This window comes from Armigeres subalbatus, chromosome 3 (assembly GCF_024139115.2).
Source record: "Armigeres subalbatus isolate Guangzhou_Male chromosome 3, GZ_Asu_2, whole genome shotgun sequence".
Taxonomy (NCBI): domain Eukaryota; kingdom Metazoa; phylum Arthropoda; class Insecta; order Diptera; family Culicidae; genus Armigeres; species Armigeres subalbatus.
The window spans coordinates 300017414-300037315 of record NC_085141.1 but is presented as its reverse complement, the minus strand read 5'-3'; the positions used below and the strand labels follow the sequence as shown (position 1 = coordinate 300037315).

Sequence of the window (19902 nt, the reverse complement as noted above, 5' to 3'; positions counted from 1 at the left end):
TCCAATCGCGATCCTTTATTCGTCGCCTAGGTCTTTGCCGATTATATCGAGTCGCATTATCTCTTATATTGTTCGTAATTATTGGTTTTCCAGGCCTGCGCAAACCCCCTGTCTCGTTGGAGGGCCGTCGTGTCAGGGCTGTTTAGCGTCCCATCTAACACCAGGACTTGGGCTTGTGCACTTTGAGCGCCACACGGTCGCTTTGGTGGGGCCTACTTGCGGATACATGTAGCTTTTTATAGGAATTTAACAGGGCCTACTGTCAAACCCCACCACATCTTAGGCAAGCCCCACAATGGCCCCAGATGGCCTGGGGGAGGGATCGTCAAGCCCTTGGACATAGTCCCTGCTGCCCACATTTTGAAATAATTCCTCCGATTTATTGTTGTTATGCTACACTGCCGTCATGCACATATTTGTTCCTTGTTTGCTGGGATTTCCTATGTACATGGGACAGTTATGCGTAGAACGGCAGTACAGCTTATGCAAGATTCTTCAACATCTGAGTCTTCTGAATCATTCGAATATTTTTGTTGCCAACTCACACTAAACCACAAGAACGTGTTATATTATTTTTATACATATTTTTATTAATGAATTTATCTTACACCAAATATCTATAGAGTCATGTATAAATATTGTTTGTTTTCTTTGGTGATTCACTCCTAGTACATAATACACAATTGCAGCCAGCTCGGCTCGTGTTGTAAACGATCGGCAAACACATCCATCCGTAGCCTGCTCCTAGTCTTCACATTCTCAGCAATTAGCATGAGGTGTGCTCCCCTGCCGAAGGTAGCTTATGTTTATCACAGAATGCATTTCATTCATACAGCCGATAGAGAGAGAGACAGGCGTTCACAAATAATCAAGTGAAGTCCACGCGGCTGGCTCTTTCGGTATAGCCTGTTACTACTGGGGTTCACACATATGGAGCTGACTAAGAACACTACCAAAGACCGCGGGCAGTTACAAACAAATCGTTTTGCATTCAACATTTGGACTGCCTAAGAAAGGGCGTGGAAATCGTTAAACAATTAAGTGCTAGATGTCCTCAATTTAGATTGTTTGAAATCTTGCCGGCAATTCAACCCTAAAAGTTATATACAACAAGAAATCAATTTCTATATACAGAAGTTTAATCAACAAGAAGCCAATATTTGCTGATGATGGCGCAAACATTTATTAAGTTTCGATTAGTTATTCAACAAGGAAAATTGTAGCCAATTATTCAGTATTGCGTGGAGGTCTCAAACACGGTAACGTTTTCACAATAACGTTTAAGTAAGAGAACCACAACGCTATCGTAGGTAGATCGATCAAAATTTAGCATTCATTCGAACTAACTTTTAGAGCCTAACTACTTGTCGTCGCAAGTCGTGTGTAGTGAGTACGCGCGTGAAAAGAGGTATTGTTTAGCAGCGTCTTTGATTACTATCTTCCATCCCTCAGTATATGTACTTAGTGCTCACCAGCAAGAGACCCCATCTGCTGCGTCGCCGTGTCGTACCCCGTTGTCCAAAACTGTTGGCGGCGGCGCGGAAAGCACTAAACGGCGCTTGGGAAATTATTTATTGTTTAACCGTCGAACGGAACGGAACGGAACGTGAAAACGGGTTTGGAAAAATAATCAGTCGGGAGTGTCGCGCGTTGGACTGTGTCTCTTGGACTGTGATAAGCAATGCCAGAATGAAAGTGAAATCGGAGCTTTTCCTGGAGGTAGAATGTGCGAAACAATGACAACAAGTGAACCGATCGCTCGTTACGAAGAGTTTGGATGATTTGGGCTATAGTTGAGCGATCTGAGCAGTGAGGGGGGTGCCAGTGTAGTGAATTCGATAGATTTCCATTCATTAGAGTAATTTTCAATCGTATTATTTTACCGTGAGAGCGGAAACTGAAGCACGCTGAAGCATGGTTAGGCCAGCATCAAGAATATTTATTAAGCTTCTCGAATTAGTAAGTGTGCAATTGTTAAATCGATAGATAACTATCGTTCGTGATGGAGCAGCTGACCATTGGGATTAATTTCATTGTGATTTGGTTTAATTGCAGTTGGCATGTGTTGCATGTATAATCACTAAAATCATCACCGATCATGAGTCACAGCGAGTATTCGTGCGGAATCAGAAATTATCTAGGTAGGTATAATCCTTTTTTTCTGTTTCTTTATTATCAGCCAGTAGCTGGCTCATCTCGTAAGATCATATTAATTATTGCTATAGAGCAATTCTCTGTGAAATCAAAGGTCGATTAATATTTGTATTTTTTGATTACCCTAAAATTTTGAATATACATCCTTTATGGCCAAAAAACATTATCTGCATCATTGGTTTGCCATTTTAACTCTAGTGTAACTTTTGACAAGGGCCTAAGCAAAAACACCTTGAACACGTTCAAAAAATATAACTTGAAAACGGCTTGTCCGATCATTCTGGTGTCTTTGGCAAAGTTTTAGGTAATCAATGGGGCTATGTGAAAAAAATATACACTGTGAAAAAAAATGGTTAAACATTGAAAGTTAAACTTAAAAATCGATTTACTCAAAAACGATTTTTTCAATATTTTTTATTGTTTGATATGTTGTAGCAGATAATAAATGTATTATTTTGCATTGTCATGATGGAGAAATGATGGACAAAAAAGTTAAAATTATTTTAAAAAAGTTAGTTTTTCAAAAATGGTTGAAATATTATTTTTACGTTTTCATCAATTCGATTTTATGAAAGTACGTTGAATTTCCAATGGAAAAAGTGTACATCAATTTTTTTTTTCTAAGTGCAGCCGTTTCTGAGATACAACGGTTTGAAGATAAAATACACCGATTTTTTTAATTTCCGGTCTTTTTCGAATGTTTTTCGAATCTATTTAACATAGAATCAAATTTTACTGCTATCATTTAAATTTATTGATTAGAATGTTAGTAATGTAGGTCATTTTCAAGGTGGCATTATAATTGATAAAAAATACTTTGTAAAAACTAAATATTTTGTTTTTTGAAACACACACTTAGAGTCATATTTTTTATGAAAGAATGAGTCAACCATACTTAAATATATATTATAGCGGAAGATGAATATTAATCTGTGCACAGTGAGTCAAGATGAGCAAAAATAAAAAAAAATAAAAAAAATGCGAAAAGGCAGGTAATTCCCGGGACGTAAATGAATTGATTTCAGATAATGATATGTAATATTCTAACCAAACAAAAATGTTCGTGCAACGATCGCGTGTTATAGTTAGCTGGTAGCATAGAAGAGGAAGGAAATGATTATTCATAGCCTGGAGACAATAAAATTTAGATCAGCATCAATTATAAACTATACTGTTCCAAAAAACTCCACTACTATTGAAAATGTTGTAAGCTAAGGGGTGATTCATGTATGACGTATACTACTTTTCAAAGTTTTTCAACCCCCATTTCCCCTCTGTCACTATTTTAGGTATACCTAACGCACACACTTCCATAAAATATTAGACCCCCCAGAGAAATGGAATTTTTGAACGAAAAAAAATTCGTTCAGCAGAAAGTCATTTAGCCGAAGACCACAAGGCTAAAAGTTGTTTGACCGAATGTAGTAGAAGACTATCTAGCCTAAAGCTATTTGGCCGTAAATGTCATTTGGTCAAAACGGTTGATCGAATATGCTCTTTGGTCGAATTTATTTTTTATTTTTTTTAACTAATTTTATTTGCTAATTATCTAATACATGCATTTATCTCTTAGACTAGGTGTTCCGTGTTTTCTTAACACTATCATTCTTATTTGCTATGTTACGCTTTTAGTTATTATTAATACATTTCAATTGCCTCTGGCAGTTAGGATAATTCCTCTGGTTGAATTAAGGTCACTCCTGACGGAATCCAAGTTTCAAAGTGCTCGCGTTTTTGGGGGCACACCACTCGATACGGAGACGGCGCACAACTGTCATTTTTGTTGATTTAGCTTTGCTGCGTCGCAGCATGCGTGAAATAATAAAAATGACAGTTGTGCGTTGCTTCCGTATCGAGTGGTGTGCCCCCGAAAATGCGAGCACTTTGAAACTTGGATTCCGTCAGGAGTGACCTTAAACCATGTAGGAATTACAATGTTTTCTATTTAAACTAAACTTAACCTATTTTATACTAAGGGTACAAGGAGCTAATCGTTGCAACAGAAGATTGCAACGATTTTTGTCTAAAATTGGAAATTATTTTGTTGGACATTTGTTGCAATGTCTCAATATTAGAAATTCTATGAAGTTCATTGGTACTATACCACGGAGGCAACTTCAGAATCATTTTCAAAATTTTATTTTGAATCCTCTGAAGTGCCTTCTTTCTGGTATTGCAGCAACTAGTCCATATTGGCACAGCATACAACATGGCAGGTCTAAAAATTTGTTTGTAAATCAAAAGTTTGTTCTTAAGACAAAGTTTTGATTTTCTGTTTATAAGTGGATATAGACACTTAATATATTTGTTACATTTGGCTTGAAGGCCTTCAATGTGATTTTTAAAAGTTAATTTTTGATCTAGCAGAAGTCCTAAATATTTAGCTTCGCTAGACCAATTAATTGGAACCCCATTCATAGTGACAATATGTCTGCTAGAAGAAAAATGCTTCCTCGATATTTTCGGTCTTGTACAAAATAAAGTGGTTCAATATGGTTTCAATCGTTTGATCAAATGTCTTTTACACGTACACATAAAAGATAGGATTTGTTTTCATCGGGAAATGCTTCTGATTTTAAAGGAATTTCCTTGGATTTCTACAGAAAATTCTTTGTATTTTCCATAAGAAGTTCTTGGGAAATTCCATTGGCCGAAAGTGACAGACGACCGAAAAATCCATTTGCCCTAATAGGTCGTCTAGCCGAAACGATCGCTAGTCCGAAGAAGTCATTAGACCGAAAATGCCGTTTGGTTTGGCTATTCGGCCTAAAATTTCATTTGCCATACGGTTAAATGTCAATTACTGAACGGATGATAATCAGCATATGAAAATAATGTAAAATGTACATATATCACGCAATGCGGTCGTGTCTGAGCTTGATTACCGTATGGCAAATAGCTTACACAACCTCACTTGATCAGTACAGCCGACAGACATTCTAAATACTCACGCTCCTCTAATGTGAAAGTGTACTATAAACATGTGGAAGTGTTGGCTTGAGAAATGGATTGCGAGTGATTAGTCTATGCGTCCAATTCGGGAATCTCGAGCTTATCCAGTAGTCGCTAAGTTGCGCAGGCCGACGGAGGTCCTTCGTAGCTTAGTTGGTTAAAGCACCAGTCTAGCGTACTGTAGGGTCATGGGCTCGAGTCCCATCGAAGGGAAAGTGGTTACCTCCAATACATTTTCCAAATCAATATCTTCCACATAATGTACATATTCACATATGAGTTTTCACAAAAAAGCAATAAAAATGATAAAAGTTTCAATAAACATTAAACGCTTTTAAAAAAGTGCTAATTCAATTAAGTTTGTGGAAAATTCTTAATAGTTTATGGAAATTTTGCATTATTTAGGAAAAAATGTATTTATTTATTGCTTATATCCTGATTTCTTCATTGACATTTCATTTTTTGGGAAATAATAGGAGTTGCTGGGTAAGAGGCTAAGGACCGCGAGATGTATTTTATTCCTTCAGGTACGCGAAGTACCAATGGTACGCTTTACCCAGCATTTGCCGTGCCCTGGAGGAATGTTGCATTTTTTTTATTCATTGGAGATAGAATATTTATGAGGGTAGCAGGAACTATGTCCAAGGGCTTGACGATCCCTCCCAGGCCATCTGCGAGTTATCGGTGTTGAACTTAATCTGTAGATTAAAAAAAAAACACATTAATAAAGATTAAAAAAAAAATCTACGAGTTGTGCTGCTTGCCTAGGATGTGGTGGGGTTTGACAGTGGGCCATGTTAAATTCCTATAAAAAGCTTCATGTATCCGCAAGTAGGCCCCACCAAAGCGACCGTGTGCCGCTCAAAGCGCACAAGCCCAAGTCCTGGTGTTAGGTGGAACGCCAAACAGCCCTGACACGACGACCCTCCGACGAGACAGGAGGTTTTCGCAGACCTGGAAAACCAATAATTACGAACAATATAAGAGATAATGCGACACGATATAATCGGCAAGGTTTTGCAGGATGCGACAGAATGATCTATGTTGAATTACATCCCCGCAATTTCGAAGTCGTGGCGCTGCAGGAGATTTGCTGGACAGGACAGAAAGTGTGGAAAAGTGGGCATCGAGCGGCTACCTTCTACCAAAGCTGTGGCACCACCAACGAGCTGGGAACCGGCTTCATAGTGCTAGGTAAGATGCGCCATCGTTTGGGTGGTAGCCAATCAAGGCAAGGATGTGCAAGCTGAGGATTAAAGGCCGATTCTTCAACTATAGCATCATCAACTTGCACAGCCCACACGAAGGGAGACCTGACGAGCGTTCTACGCACAGCTGGAGCAGACATACGATGGATGCCCACCGCGGGACGTCAAAATCGTCATTGGCGACATGAACGCACAGGTTGGAATGGAGGAGATGTATAGACCGGTCATCGGACCGGATAGTCTGCACACCGTATCGAATGATAACGGCCAACGTTGTATAAACTTCGTAGCCTCCCGCGGAATGGTAGTCTAAAGCACCTTCTTTCCCCGCAAAAATATCCTTAAGGCCACATGGAGATCACCTAACCAAGTAACGGAAAACCAAATCGACCACGTTTTAATCGACGCAAATTCTTCTCCGACATCACGAACGTCCGCACTTACTGCAGTGCGAATATTGAATCCGACCACTACCTCGTCGCAGTATGCCTGCGCTCAAAACTTTCGACGGCAAACAACACGCGTCGAAGTCGGACGGCGCGGCTACAAGCTACAAGATGATAGACTAGAACAGCGGTTCTCAACCTTTTTCTGGAGAGGTACCCCTTCGAACTTTTGCATTATTTGAGGTACCCCCTCTTGAAAGTATTCTTCTAAGCCTCTTGAAAGATTAATTCCGAGCCCTTTGAAGGCAGACTTCCGAGCCTCTTGTACGGACCTTCTGAATCTCTTGAAAGTAGGCTTCCGCACCTCTTGTTGAGAGGCTTTGCATATTGAAAAGACGCTTTAAAGCCTCTTGAAAGTACGCTTCCGAGCCTCTTGAAGGTAGAATTCCGAGGTTCTTGAAAAGAGGGTTTCGATCCTCTTAAAAAGAGCATTCCGAGTCTTTTGAAAGGAACCTTCCGAATCTCTTGAAAAGAGTTTTTTGAGCTTTTTGAAAGAAGCCTTACGAGCCACTTGAAAGCAGGCTTTCGAGCCTTTTGTAAAGAACTTTCTTTTGAGAAGAGAGAAGTCTTTTGAAAAGAACCTTCCGAATCTCTTGAAAGGAGCCTTTTGAGCTTTTTGAAAGAAGGCTTCCGAGCCTCTTGAAAGGAGGCTTTCAGGCCTCTTAACACGAGACTTCCGGGCTTCTTGAAAGGAGGCTTCCGAGCCTCTTGAAAGCAGGCTTCCGAGCGTCTTGATAAAGAGCTTCAAAACATCTTGTAGAGAGGCTTCCTAGACTCTTGAAAGCAGCTTTCTGAGCCTTTTGAAAGGAACCTTCCTACCTTCTTAAAATAAGGCCTCCAGGCCTCTTGGAAAGAGACTTCTAGGCCTCTTGAAAGAGATAGTTCCAGGCCTCTTGAAAGGAGGCTTCCAGGCCTCTTTAAAGGAGGCTTCCAGGCCCCTTGAAAGGAGGAATGCAGCATGGGCGAGATTGCTGCAACACCGCACGAGGGCGAACAGGGCACGATATAAACGGGCGCGGAATAGACAAAACTCGATTTTCCGGAGGAAAAAGCGCCAGCAGGAAGATCGAGTCCGTGAAAAGACGGAGCAACTGTATCGCGCTAATAACACACGAAAGTTCTATGAGAAGTTGAACCGTTCACGTAAGGGCCACGTGCCACAGCCTTATATGTGTAAAGACATAAACGGGGACCTTCTTAGGAACGAGCGTGAGGTGATCCAAAGGTGGCGGCAGCACCATGAAGAGCACCTGAATGGCGATGTGGCAGACGAAGATGGCGGTATGGTGATGGACCTGGGAGAATGCGCGCAGGACATAATTTTACCGGCTCCGGATCTCCAGGAAATCCAGGCCGGCAGAAAAACAACAAAGCCGCTGGGGTTGACCAACTACCAGGAGAGCTTTTTAAGTTTTTTTTTAAGTTTTGTCGCAGGAGTGGATGGAAGGTGTTGTGTGTCCCGATAGGCTGGATTGTAGCAACTACCGCGCAATCACATTGTCGAACGCCGCCTACAAGGTACTCTCCCAAATTTTATGCCGCCGACTAATACCAATTGTAAGGGAGTTCGTGGGACAGTTTCAGGCGGGTTTTATGGTCGAACACTCCACCACAGAAATGCCGCGAATACAATGTCTACAACGTCTACATACAACGTCCGATCATCTATTCATTGACTTCAAAGCTGCATATGATACAATCGATCTGGACCAGCTATGGCAGCTAATCCAAGAACATGGATTTCCGGATAAACTGCTACGGTTGATCAAAACAACGATAGATCGGGTGATGTGCGTAGTTCAAGTTTCAGGGGCATTCTCGAGTTCCTTCGAAACGCGCCGAGGGTTACGGCAAGGTGATAGTCTTTCGTGTCTGTTATTCACCATCACTTTGGAAGGGGTAATACGAAGAGCAGGGATTCACACGAGTGGTACAATTTTCAATAAGTCCGTTCAGCTATTAAACTTCGCCGACGACATAGATTTTATGGCACGTAACTTTGAGAAGATGGAGGAAGCCTACATAAGACTGAAAAGGGAAGCCAAGCGGATCGGACTAGTCATCAACACATCTAAGACGAAGTACATTACAAAAAGAGGTTCAAGAGAAGACAATGTGAGCCACCCACCGCGAGTTTGCATCGGACGAAATCAAGGTGGTAGAAAAATGTGTGTACTTGGGCTCACTGATGACTGCACAAAATGATACCAGCAGAGAAATTCAGAGACGCATAGTGACTGGAAATCGTACGTACTTTGGACTCCGCAAAACGCTCCGATCGAAAAGAGTTCGCCTCCGTACCAAACTGACAATCTACAAAACGCTCATTAGACCGGTAGTTCTCTACGGACTCGAGACCTAGACGATGCAAACTTGGAGTTTTCGAACGGAAAGTGCTGCGTACCATCTATGGTGGGGTACAGACGATTGCGGTGGGCCGGGCACGTAGCCAGAAAGTCGGGCAGCAACTCCAGTATTTCCTCCTCCCGATTTTTCTGAATATGTTTTGTTATAGATGTACCAAGTGCGACTAGAGTAATGCTACTGTTGTAAGGTCATCCATGTCTCAGTTAAAGTAAGTAAGTAAGTAAATAAGTAAGCAAAAATATTTAATAGTAATAAGTGACAAGGGATAAAAAAATAATAATTATTAATTATTATTATTTTCAAAGAATTTATATGTAGCTGAACCAGGGCTTAGTAAAATGCTTATTAAAGGTTTAACGAATCAGATAATAAAGTTGTTTTTCAAAATGAGATGTTGTAGCTGTATAACTTCTCCGAATTGTGTGAACAAAGCTTGAACACAGGTTGCCATAAGAAATATTACAGACATAGTAATTCAACATAGCGCTGAATTGAATCATCACACTGATGTTAGTTAAACTAGTGAATGTTTGTTGGGAATGAACGATGTAAACAATATTTTGGTTTAGAACTACTAACTCAGAGTTTTCATGGCTTAACCCTTTCCTTCCCATGGTAGCTGTAGAGCTCCATCAAATTTTGCACCTTCCAACATTCAACGAATTATTTCAACAACAAAAAGCAGTATTTGACCCAACTTTCCATCGAGAACAATATTACATTAAAAAAATGTATGATTCGTCGCAAAATTCGTAAAAACGGAAAATTCAGGAAAAAACGCGCCTTCTGCAGTTATTTTTAATTTTAGGAAAAAATCATTGCGATCTTTATTTCTGCTGTTTATATGTATTCTGAAAACTTACAAATCTATATAGTTAGTATGTTAATTTATTTTTCCAATCTTCTTTTCCAGAGAATGGAGTCTGATACACAACGTCACCTGGAGCAGTGGTGGCAATGCATTTACCAATATCGTTTACGGAGGCTACACAATTGTCATAGCGCTAATGCTAATCACAAGGTCAGTTATAATGAGTGTGACGCTAATCGGTTCGTATGTCGTGTCCGAGCATGATTCAGCACCACACATGTGACTGTCGAGTAGATGGCAGTGAAAACAAAAAAAAAACACAATCTGCATATTCTTGGGTATTGAATATGACTGGAAATTACCATCATCCACGAGAATGCATTCATCCATCAACTTCTAACTCACCAGCAGCGACCAACATGCGTCTTTCCAAAACACAATTGATTTTCTTGATTTCCCACAATACCAGAAGGGCGATGATGGCGACGCTTTCCCACCCGTTCACTATAACAGTTGCATGGTGTTAGCATCTATGTTGGCAGTGTGCTTCCCGAGTTGTGTGGACTAAGTCGTTAAACTTTATTACGTATGGCACAGCGACCATAGAAGATCCGGTAGTATGCAACGAAAAAAGAGCTTGATACATAAGAGATTCATTTGTTTTGATTTTGATACCTTCAGCGTGTGGTGCGTCGCGAGTCTTGGTTCTTGTTCATGACCCATGCTGTGACTTGCCATCGTGTGGCAATGAAATCAAATTTGCAAGGTATCTATAATATTTGATAAACGTTCCGTTCCTCAACCTCCTGCTGTTAAGTCGCTAGGTGTTGGATTGTTTCAGATCTTTTATAGATATTTTACTGGAGAGCAATCGACACTAGTTCCACTTCTGAGTCACGTATGAATATGTATCACAAGGAGCGTGAATCGAAATGACACATGGTCCATTGTTTCGGCAGCCGTCAAAGTTAATAGCCCAATACGAGACCACTTTGTTTGTCAAAGCAAATTACTTACCGTTGAATGAGATTGCTGTTTGCGTAAACAGTAGATAATTGGCCAAAAGAATAAATTTGCTTCTGCCGTTGACAATAAAGTTTGACCTAGAAAATACACATGGAGACGCGTGGTGCATTGTGGAGATGTGTCCTTGTTGTTTCAATGCCAGTTGGTCTTGGACATTGTTGATGATTTATGTTGTATGAATTATTCTATTTTTCAGATGTGTGGATGCCAAATCAAGACCAACGCTTTTCGAAAAGATTGTACTAACGCTGGGGACGTTGCTATTCTTCGCCGCTGGTGAGTAAACTCGAATTGCCTTCACGTTGTGCACTAGAACTCGAATTCGTAAACTGACCATGGCCAACATTTTGTTTTCTCTTCGACAGGTGGCCTGGTTTTTGCCTCGATAGACCAAGTACATCCGGACCTCCATGACAACGCAATCATATTGGGCTGTTTATCGTTCTTGGTGGCGATACTGTTCGTGATAGATTTGGCCGATCCGCTGGCTCGCATGACCGCCCACATGACCCAAACCGATAGCTCCTCCATGACAAACGTTTCCCGAGGATCGGATACCGAAAAGGCAATCGCACTGAAAAAAGATGTTTCAACCGATACGGAAGCACCGGTGTATCTGATTTCAGGTCAAGACCGCTACAAAGATATGAATGAGACGTCGTCAGATCGCCGTCGATTTGTGGATGCAGATGAACGAGATTATCCCGCTCGGGACGAACCGGATCGGCGAAGCTATCGTAAATCTGAATCCAGACGCCAGAGCTATCTGGACAGCATTGGGGAAGGGCTCGATTACAGCAGGGAATCAATCGTTGAACGTAAAGTGCTTCCTTCAGTGCAAACTCCGGTGTTTGCTCATGTGCGACCAGCACCGGAAGAAAGTCGTCGGATAGCTGGTAAGGAAATTCAGTACCTACCTCGGTATGATTACCGGGACCGACGGGACTATCGTGATGCGGGGCCTAATCTGAACCGTCAGTCGTCACACCCACACTCACCAAAAGCACCTTCCTACCACGATAACGAATCATTCGTGGAGGAAATCTCACCGTCTCGACGAAGCACATACGTACCAGCGGACAAATTCGACAACGAAGCAGTTCAGATGAATCCACGTCCGAGGCCTCCACCTCCAGCTAAACCAACAACTTCGCCCAAGGCGAGTCATGGATTTGCTTCAGGGTCAGGATCAAGCTGTAGTGGTTGCAACTGCTCTCAGCGGAGTCAACCGGGAAAAAGAAGAGATCAAGGACGGGATGAACCGGACATACCAATCAAACCGGGCTACGTAGCCAACGCTGCCAAAAAGTGGGATGATCGACTGAGGAGTAAAAGCCAGCCTATAATCGGATTGAATACCATGGTTTAGAGCAGTTGGTTATTCTAATGCCAGTACAGTTCAGTAGATGTTTAATAAAACTATTTTGCTAGGAACTCGACGATTGTATGAGAAGATGAAGAAAGAACGCCATATACCAAGTAAATGTACGGTAGAAACAACTTTATTGCTAATGGTGCAAGTTTTCTAGTGCTCGAGGATTATACACTTTGTTAGCGCTTCTAGAAAGGTGGCGCAGCGCATTGCGATGTGGGCAATTACATATCAGATGATTGGCACTAATGATGTTTTATGTTTTGAAGCAGAATGTTACTGGAGGGCTTCTACGACGAGCAGCTACTGATCAACTTATTTGAGCTTATGAACGATGAAAGCATGGTGCGATGGCAGGATTCATTTTAACGGTTAGCATGGTCCACAGGTTGGGTAGGGAGCGCACATGTCACCACAGGGCGGTGGAATGCTCGGAGTGCAGGGATCGTCTGAGAAAAAAAGATACAATCAAATCAAATTGTGAAACAAAATTCAGGAATAAAATTGCTTACAACATGGCATACAGTTCGGCGTCGGAGCTCCGCATGGTCCACAGTCACCTTGAGGTACGCAAGCACATGGATCACACACAGGAGGGCAGCTGGGGTCACAAACGGGGCCACAACAGGGATCGCAAACAGGACCACAAGCAGTCGGCCCACATGGTCCACAAGGGCCGCACGGGCCACAAGGTCCACATGGAGCACACGGTCCACATGGTCCACACGAATAGCAATCCACTCCACAAGGATTGCAGCCACTTCCTACGGTTGTTACACGACACCGTTTTGGACAGACTGGATTAGTTTTATTACCCATAGTGACATTGCGGAACCGGCGGGCGTACGTCGATGGACAGCAGGTGGCTTCCGGTTTGGTGAGACAGCATGGTTTTCCCTGTAATCGAGAGAACTATTAAACAATCTATTGAAAATGAAAATCCGAGAGGTGATCGTACCTGACACTCGGAACGAGGGCAATCATGTTGAAGACCATTTCGTTTCAGACATTCACAGTTAGCAATGAGTAGCCCTCCTCGTAGCTCACGACTCTTGCAACCTCTAGCGGGAACCTACAAAAAGAGAAAATAGCAATTTTATCTGCGAATTATCAGAATTGTTGGAGGAAAGGCAAGGTACAAGGGTGGAATGGTGTCATCAAGAGAACTCCCACCATGTACGCCCACCTTTGTACACTTACCTTTGCTCGTGTTGTTCCCTATCGTGTTGACACCTAGCATCGTCGAGGCTGGCAGACGGGGTCGCATGGAGAGCAGGCAGGTGCCTTGGTGAATCCGGTACCCGTTGGAATGCAGCAATACTGCGGTGGAGGAGGAATTTGCACCGTTTGGGGTTTCGGATGACACACCATGGTGGTGCATATTTCCTTAGGCTCGACGATGGTCCTTGGGGTGCACACGATTTTTGGATCCGGAACGATGCGCTTGTAGTAAAGAATTTTCGGATCCGGGACGACTCGCTTCCGGTAGATGATGCAGGGTTCAACATAGCAGCGCGGCTGATAGATGATTTTGGGTTCCACAATCGTTTTAGTTCGTGGCACTACATGCTTGTCCACGACAGTTCGGGAGCAGTTTATCAGCTTGCGCTGGGCGACCACTCGCGGAGGTTGCTGGACGGTTATGAATCGTGGGCCACATTGCGCCGGGGGACATATAACTGGACATTGTGGCATGCAGTTTAGATCATGTGCTGCGTACGTCTTAGGAACGCACGGATCGCAGAGGCTCCCCGGAGCACATGGAGGGGGACAGGGACCCTTGGGTTTGGAAAAGGAGTGTAGGATATGTGGGTTGATTGTGCAGCGATGTTACAAAAGATGATCTGCCTTCCGTTCCCCGAACTCCTGTGCTGTGACATACCTAGTAGATTCGCTTTCCTCGGCAGTACATTTCTTCATAGCGGATGTCCGGGATGTTCGGTTCCTTGCGACGCAGATTCCAGGAATGGTGTACTGTGTCAGTACTATCGAAGACAATCAAGGGACGCTTCCACCAGCACAGATAGGACGGGGAACGGGGCGACTAACAATGATAGAACGATTATTTATACGAGTGTTGAACCAAAGGTCATCTGTAACGCGTGTTTCGACAACTTGTAGTTGTTTGTGGAACAAGGTTTCATGATAAATAATTTTCTAGGTATAAATTATTTCATCTGCTTGTTAAATGTACTGAAATTTGGAAACCCATTTAAATCCAATAAATAAAAAAAACATAACAATCACCTACTTCCGTAATTCAGAACTTAGTTCTGAATGCAAATCGGAAGACTGGTGCTACTTTTTGCATCACAGTTTTGAGCTTTTAGAGAGTTCGATAAAATATCCTTGTTCCGTTACTAACTTCTTTAAACTAAATATTTACTACTGTAACTATAAGCTTAGAATTACCCAAATCTATTTGTTTAGCCACCGCAATGAAGGGCGGATAAAATCTACAGGAAATAGTAACTTGATAAATGTTGTAACCTAATTTATACATTGACTTCAACAACATTTAGCAAGCCCACAATATTTGCAAATGATCGTGTAGATGACGAAATTTCCACGGGGTGGGGTAGGGAACGATTTTACACTGCCGAATCACAACCTCGTATGATGGGTAAAACGTAACCTCGGAACTCCACCCCCTTGCCAGTGCGCCAAATCGTTTCAACACACAGACAAAAAAAACAGAGACGACATTGAGCCAAATACTAACACTATTTCAATAGCAATCGTAAAATAGTATCGATTTGCAATTCGTCTCCGAAAACTGATCAAACGATTCCACACTCTCCTTGGCCGATTCCCTTCCGGATGATTCGTTAATGGTGGTGTAATATGTTGGGGACTTGATTGATTTATGAGCGCTCCCGGAAGGGCTGCCAGGGTGGATGATTTACACAAAACATTTCGAACGAATCCTCGGTCATTGTAGGACCTGTGAGGATAGGTCAGTAATGTCCCTTCCCCGCTCAAGGCGAAAGAAGCTAATGATGGTGACGTAAACACAGGTAACAGAAACGATAACGATGCTTGGTGCAACAGGAAGAGGAACAGTAGTGGTCACATTTGTGACAGGAAGAACAGTGACATCTTACGCAAGGATAGCAGGGATAACAGGGATCGCACGGGGAGCAACACGGGTCGCACATCTTTGATTGGCGCTGGTGTTTGCTTGCAGATCTGTAATAAGGTGGCGTGGAAAGGAAAATTCCGTTGTTTGAATGTCTTCTTTGTTCCTGGGAGTACATGCACTGCTTGACGACAAAACTTACCAGGTATATCGATTTTCTCGCACCGATGGCCTTCAAATCCTCCTGCTTCAGTCGCGGTGTAAATCCTTGATATCCTTGATGATCCTACGCAGACCTACGCTTCTTGCCTTCAATTGAAATTATTTCTACCGTGTACACCAGAATTTTGATTCTTGATAAAGGGTCTTGATTTTTGTTTTACACCAAAGGTAAACTTTTCTATCCACTTTAAATTTTTTTTTCGCGATCTGATCGCATTGAGCTCCGAACTGGGAATGAAGCTCGGGAGAGTGGAAAATTTTCACTTGACCGAGGAAAACTGTTATTTTCCGTCGCCATGGGTACCCACGTGACTGCTTGAAAGCATGCAAGCGCCGTTTCAAATTTACGCGCGCGTCGACCCTTCGCTGCTTGTTTCGAGCAGTCAAGCGTTGCTATTTTCCACGCTTTGCGTTAGAGTAGCGTTAGAGAGCTACCAGGCATTTGATATCTAGATGGCGGGTAAGTTGTCCAATTGCTAGTTTGAGGCTCGTTTCCAATGAAGCGTTCGCTGTTCATTTATGTATGGCGTGATGCCTACATGTTGGCGGAAGAAGTATGTACGCTAAAAATCAGAGTTTGTTTGACTCATAACGATGGTGATTCGGCGAGGCACTACGCACCGTGATTTTATTATTCCTCCTATCTTTCATATATATATATATATATATTTTGGAGATGCGGACTTCGGTTTTTAGTTGTTTGACGTAGCTAAGGATGATCTGATTTTTGCCTTTCTCGTATACTAAGTATACGGTAAAGGCTATATGATCGCTCCAAAAACAAACTTTTTATAGAAGGCCCGCAGACCCATAGTGTTATATACCAATCGACTCAGTTCGACGAATTGAAGTGATGTGTGTGTGTGTGTGTGTGTGTGTGTGTGTGTGTGTGTGTGTGTGTGTGTGTGTGTGTGTGTGTGTGTGTGTGTGTGTGTGTGTGTGTGTGTGTGTGTGTGTGTGTGTGTGTGTGTGTGTGTGTGTTTTTTTTTTACAAGGGTTAAAGGCCATCAAAAATCTGCGCGACAGACACCTCGAGCATCCACACTATGCTCGAAGGCGAACAGGGATGGGCTCCTCCCGACCTGCTAAAAATGTGCCTCCCGGATAAACCAGGTCCCTTATCCTCCTTGCCTCGATCCCCCCGGGACCACTGGATGCTGCGACTACTTCGGGGGGGGCTGTGCTCACGCACTTCTTCTAAAATTCCGGCCCCTAGCTTAGGCTAGTTCGCCGACTGGCTTGCTGAGATCCACTGCTACATTGTCACGATCCCTCGGCGGTCGTGCCGCAAACTTCCTCACTCGAATCCTCCTGACTTCCCCCGGCGTCGAGGGTGGTCCACCAGTTCCGGTGAAGGAAACTTCCGCACTGATGGTGCCCCGACTACCGGCGGCTATCGCAGGGGACGCTTTCGCGCATTGCGCCGACTTCGTCTTCGGGTTGCAGAGGTGGTCCGACAGTTCCGGTGGTGGATAACGTCCGCACTGGCGGTGCCCTACATACCCGAAGCACTTCCTTCTTCTTTCTTCTTTCTTCAGCAGGTTGACTGATCGAGTGCCGAAGTCGGTCCGACGATTCCGGTTGGCAGAAAACTTCCGGTTCACCGGCGCCCCGACGACCCGATACCAAACACTGCTCACTATGCTGGATTTTCCTCCGAGCCGACGCTTGTTTGCTGGTCCCTTCTCCATCTACGCTGCAGCTCTGACAATATTTGCCTCACGACTCTGCTTACCACATTCCACGTATCTTCATCGTGACACATTCGCTCTGCGATGTTGTCCACGCTTAGGGCAGGCATTTCTCTACGTGCTTCCGCAAACCTCGGACAATCGAATAACACGTGCTCTGGAGTCTCCTCTACGTTGATACACGCCGGGCAGAATGGCGATGACGCATGGCCACATCGGTGCAGATATTGGCGGAAACAACCGTGTCCGGATAGGAACTGAGTGAGGTGAAAGTTCACCTCTCCATGCTCCCTGTTTACCCACGTCGACACATTGGGGATGAGCCGGTGGGTCCACCTTCCATTGTCTGCATTGTCCCACTCCTGCTGCCACTTCACCATTGAGTCCAGTCTCATCGTCTCCCTCACATTTCTGGTACCTCTCCGTTGGTAGCACTCGATATCCTCTGCTAAGGTTATGCAGATTGGAATCATCCCTGCGATAACGCAAACTGCCTCTGACGAAATTGTTCGGTACGCACTCGCCACTCGAATGGCCATTAGACGAAACACGCTATTCAACTTCCTGCGATTACGTTTCGTCTTGAGCGCAGCTCCCCAGGCTGGAACGCCGTACCTAAGTATTGAGGATGATACGGTCGCCAGAAGACGCCTACAGCTGCCTCTCGGTCCGCCAACGTTCGGCATGATCCTAGCAAGCGCACTGACCATCTTTGCCGCCTTCTCGCAGGAATAGTCGACATGGGTGTTGAAATTCAAACGGTCGTCGATCATCACTCCTAGATGTCTCAAAGCCCGCACGGACGGTATGTCGTGCTCTCCGACGATAATCTGCATTCGCTGTATGATTCGGCAGTTGCTGACCAGCATCACTTCCGTTTTGTGGTGAGCAAGCTGCAGCTTGACCCCATTCATCCAGTTTTCAACTGCGTCGGTCGTCTCCGCCACCAGCATATCTACCTCTTCCAGCGACTCTCCGGTTATCGTTAGAACGACATCATCCGCGAATCCGAAGATCTGCACGCCTTTGGGCAACTTCAGCTTTAGCACTCCGTTGTACATAACGTTCCACAGCATTGGGCCAAGTATGGAGCCTTGCGGAACACCCGCCGTAACCCTAATCGACTTCTGCCCTGAGTTCGTATCGTAGACCAGAATCCGGTTTTCGAAGTAGCTCTTAAGGATTCTACACAAATAGCCAGGAACCCGCATTCCATGCAGCGCTACGGCTATGGCCTCCCAGCTGGCACTGTTGAACGCGTTTTTGACGTCAATTGTTACTACGGCGCAGAACCGATTGCCGCACCTCTTTTTCTTGGATGCTTTCTCTGCAACTTCAACGACCGCCTTAATTGCATCCACCGTCGATCTGCCTTTTCGGAATCCAAACTGCTTCTCCGACAAGCCGATCTCACCCTCCGTGAACTGCGTCAGCCTGTTAAGGATAATCCTTTCCAGAAGCTTCCCCAGTGTATCCAGCAGGCATATGGGCCTATACGAAGCTGGACTCCCCAACGGTTTTCCTGGTTTCGGCAGTAACACCAGTTTCTGAATCTTCCACTTATTCGGAAAGTAACCATCTGCTAGGCATTTCTGCAGCACCATCCTGAACAAATCTGGAAACGCCAGTATCGCAGTTTGGAAGCCACGTTTGGAATTCCATCCGGACCCGGAGCTTGCTTCTTCTTCAGACCTTTCGCCACTGATGACAGCTTGTCGTGGGAGACTTGAATACCAGCAATGGTGACACGGTCTTCATCTTCGTACGGTGCAGGCGGCCACATCGTAGAATCATGTTGCGGGAAAGACCGTCCACGATGATCTTCAGCTTGTCCGGACACATCTCCGCTGGCGTCGCTGGACCCTTGATTTTCGTTATTGCCACCCGATAAGCATTGCCCCAAGGATCAGCGTCAGCTTCTTGGCACAACTGCTTGAAGCAGTTGGACTTGCTGACTTTGATCTCCCGTTTGAAAGCCGCTCTAGCTTCACGGAAAACTATCTTACGTTCTTCTCTTACCGTTTCAGACCTTGCCCTCTGAAAACGTCTCCTGGCCCTGAAACAGGCAGCACGAAGATTGGCAAGAGATTCGTTCCACCAGTAATTTGGGTGTCGGCTGTCCTATGGTTCCAGTTTTCTTGGCATCGACGCATCGCAAGCCCTCGCTAACGTATCCATCAGTTCATCTGCTTCCAGATTTGTTGCGTCAACTCGAAGTGCTTCGATGAAAACTCTCCTTGTCAAAGTCCTTCGTTTTCCATCTTCGCCCGGTAGTCCTTATCCCTCTCCGCGTCGTCGGTAGCCGTGTTCCAACACTATACCGGATAGCTTGGTGATCACTATGAGTGTAGTCCTCACAAACTCTCCAGTTCATGTTTCTCACCAGCGACGGGCTGCAAAACGTCACGTCAATGATGGACTCCCTGCTGTCTCTGCGAAATGTACTAACGGTACCTTCGTTGCACAGTCTGACTTCCAGCTTTGCAAGCGCCTCCAGCAAACTGTAACCTCTGGCGTTGGTCAGCCTGCTCCCCAATCCACTGCCCAAGCATTGAAGTCGCCTCCGATGATTGC

The 19902-nt window shown here is 44.1% G+C and overlaps 2 protein-coding genes across 3 annotated transcripts; one reads left to right on the top strand and one right to left on the bottom strand.

The window, feature by feature from the left end:
* The first annotated feature begins 1317 nt into the window (after positions 1–1317).
* LOC134224982 (uncharacterized) lies at positions 1318–12398 on the top strand. Its single transcript, XM_062704697.1, has 5 exons — positions 1318–1959; positions 2056–2141; positions 10041–10148; positions 11161–11240; positions 11330–12398. The coding sequence occupies exons 1-5, from the start codon at positions 1915–1917 to the stop codon at positions 12331–12333; spliced, it is 1323 nt and encodes a 440-aa protein (XP_062560681.1). The 5' UTR covers positions 1318–1914; the 3' UTR covers positions 12334–12398.
* A 52-nt stretch (positions 12399–12450) lies between these two features.
* On the bottom strand, positions 12451–15886 carry LOC134224986 (keratin-associated protein 5-4-like). 2 transcript variants are annotated; one of them, XM_062704708.1, is made up of 5 exons: positions 15618–15879; positions 15441–15525; positions 13295–13408; positions 12849–13233; positions 12451–12785 (listed from the first exon to the last, which is right to left on the bottom strand). In XM_062704708.1, exons 2-5 carry the CDS (start codon positions 15492–15494, stop codon positions 12709–12711), a joined length of 630 nt encoding a protein of 209 aa, XP_062560692.1. In that variant the 5' UTR covers positions 15495–15525; positions 15618–15879; the 3' UTR covers positions 12451–12708. The 2 variants fall into 2 exon arrangements, 1 of the variants encoding a protein (XP_062560692.1); XR_009983128.1 differs by lacking the exon at positions 12451–12785 and adding an exon at positions 13537–14115 and having other exon boundaries at positions 13208–13233; positions 15618–15886.
* Positions 15887–19902: the final 4016 nt, after the last annotated feature.

Excerpts from the sequence above, each read along its gene's own strand:
- LOC134224982 (XM_062704697.1), top strand. The coding sequence starts at position 1,915 with ATGGTTAGGCCAGCATCAAGAATATTTATTAAGCTTCTCGAATTA. Across the intron at positions 1,960-2,055 it reads TTATTAAGCTTCTCGAATTA|TTGGCATGTGTTGCATGTAT; the intron begins GTAAGTGTGCAA and ends GTTTAATTGCAG. Across the intron at positions 11,241-11,329 it reads GTTGCTATTCTTCGCCGCTG|GTGGCCTGGTTTTTGCCTCG; the intron begins GTGAGTAAACTC and ends TCTCTTCGACAG.
- LOC134224986 (XM_062704708.1), bottom strand. The coding sequence starts at position 15,494 with ATGTGCGACCCGTGTTGCTCCCCGTGCGATCCCTGTTATCCCTGCTAT. Across the intron at positions 13,409-15,440 it reads GTTATCCCTGCTATCCTTGC|GTTCCCGCTAGAGGTTGCAA; the intron begins GTAAGATGTCAC and ends CTCTTTTTGTAG. Across the intron at positions 13,234-13,294 it reads GCCCTCGTTCCGAGTGTCAG|GGAAAACCATGCTGTCTCAC; the intron begins GTACGATCACCT and ends TCTCGATTACAG.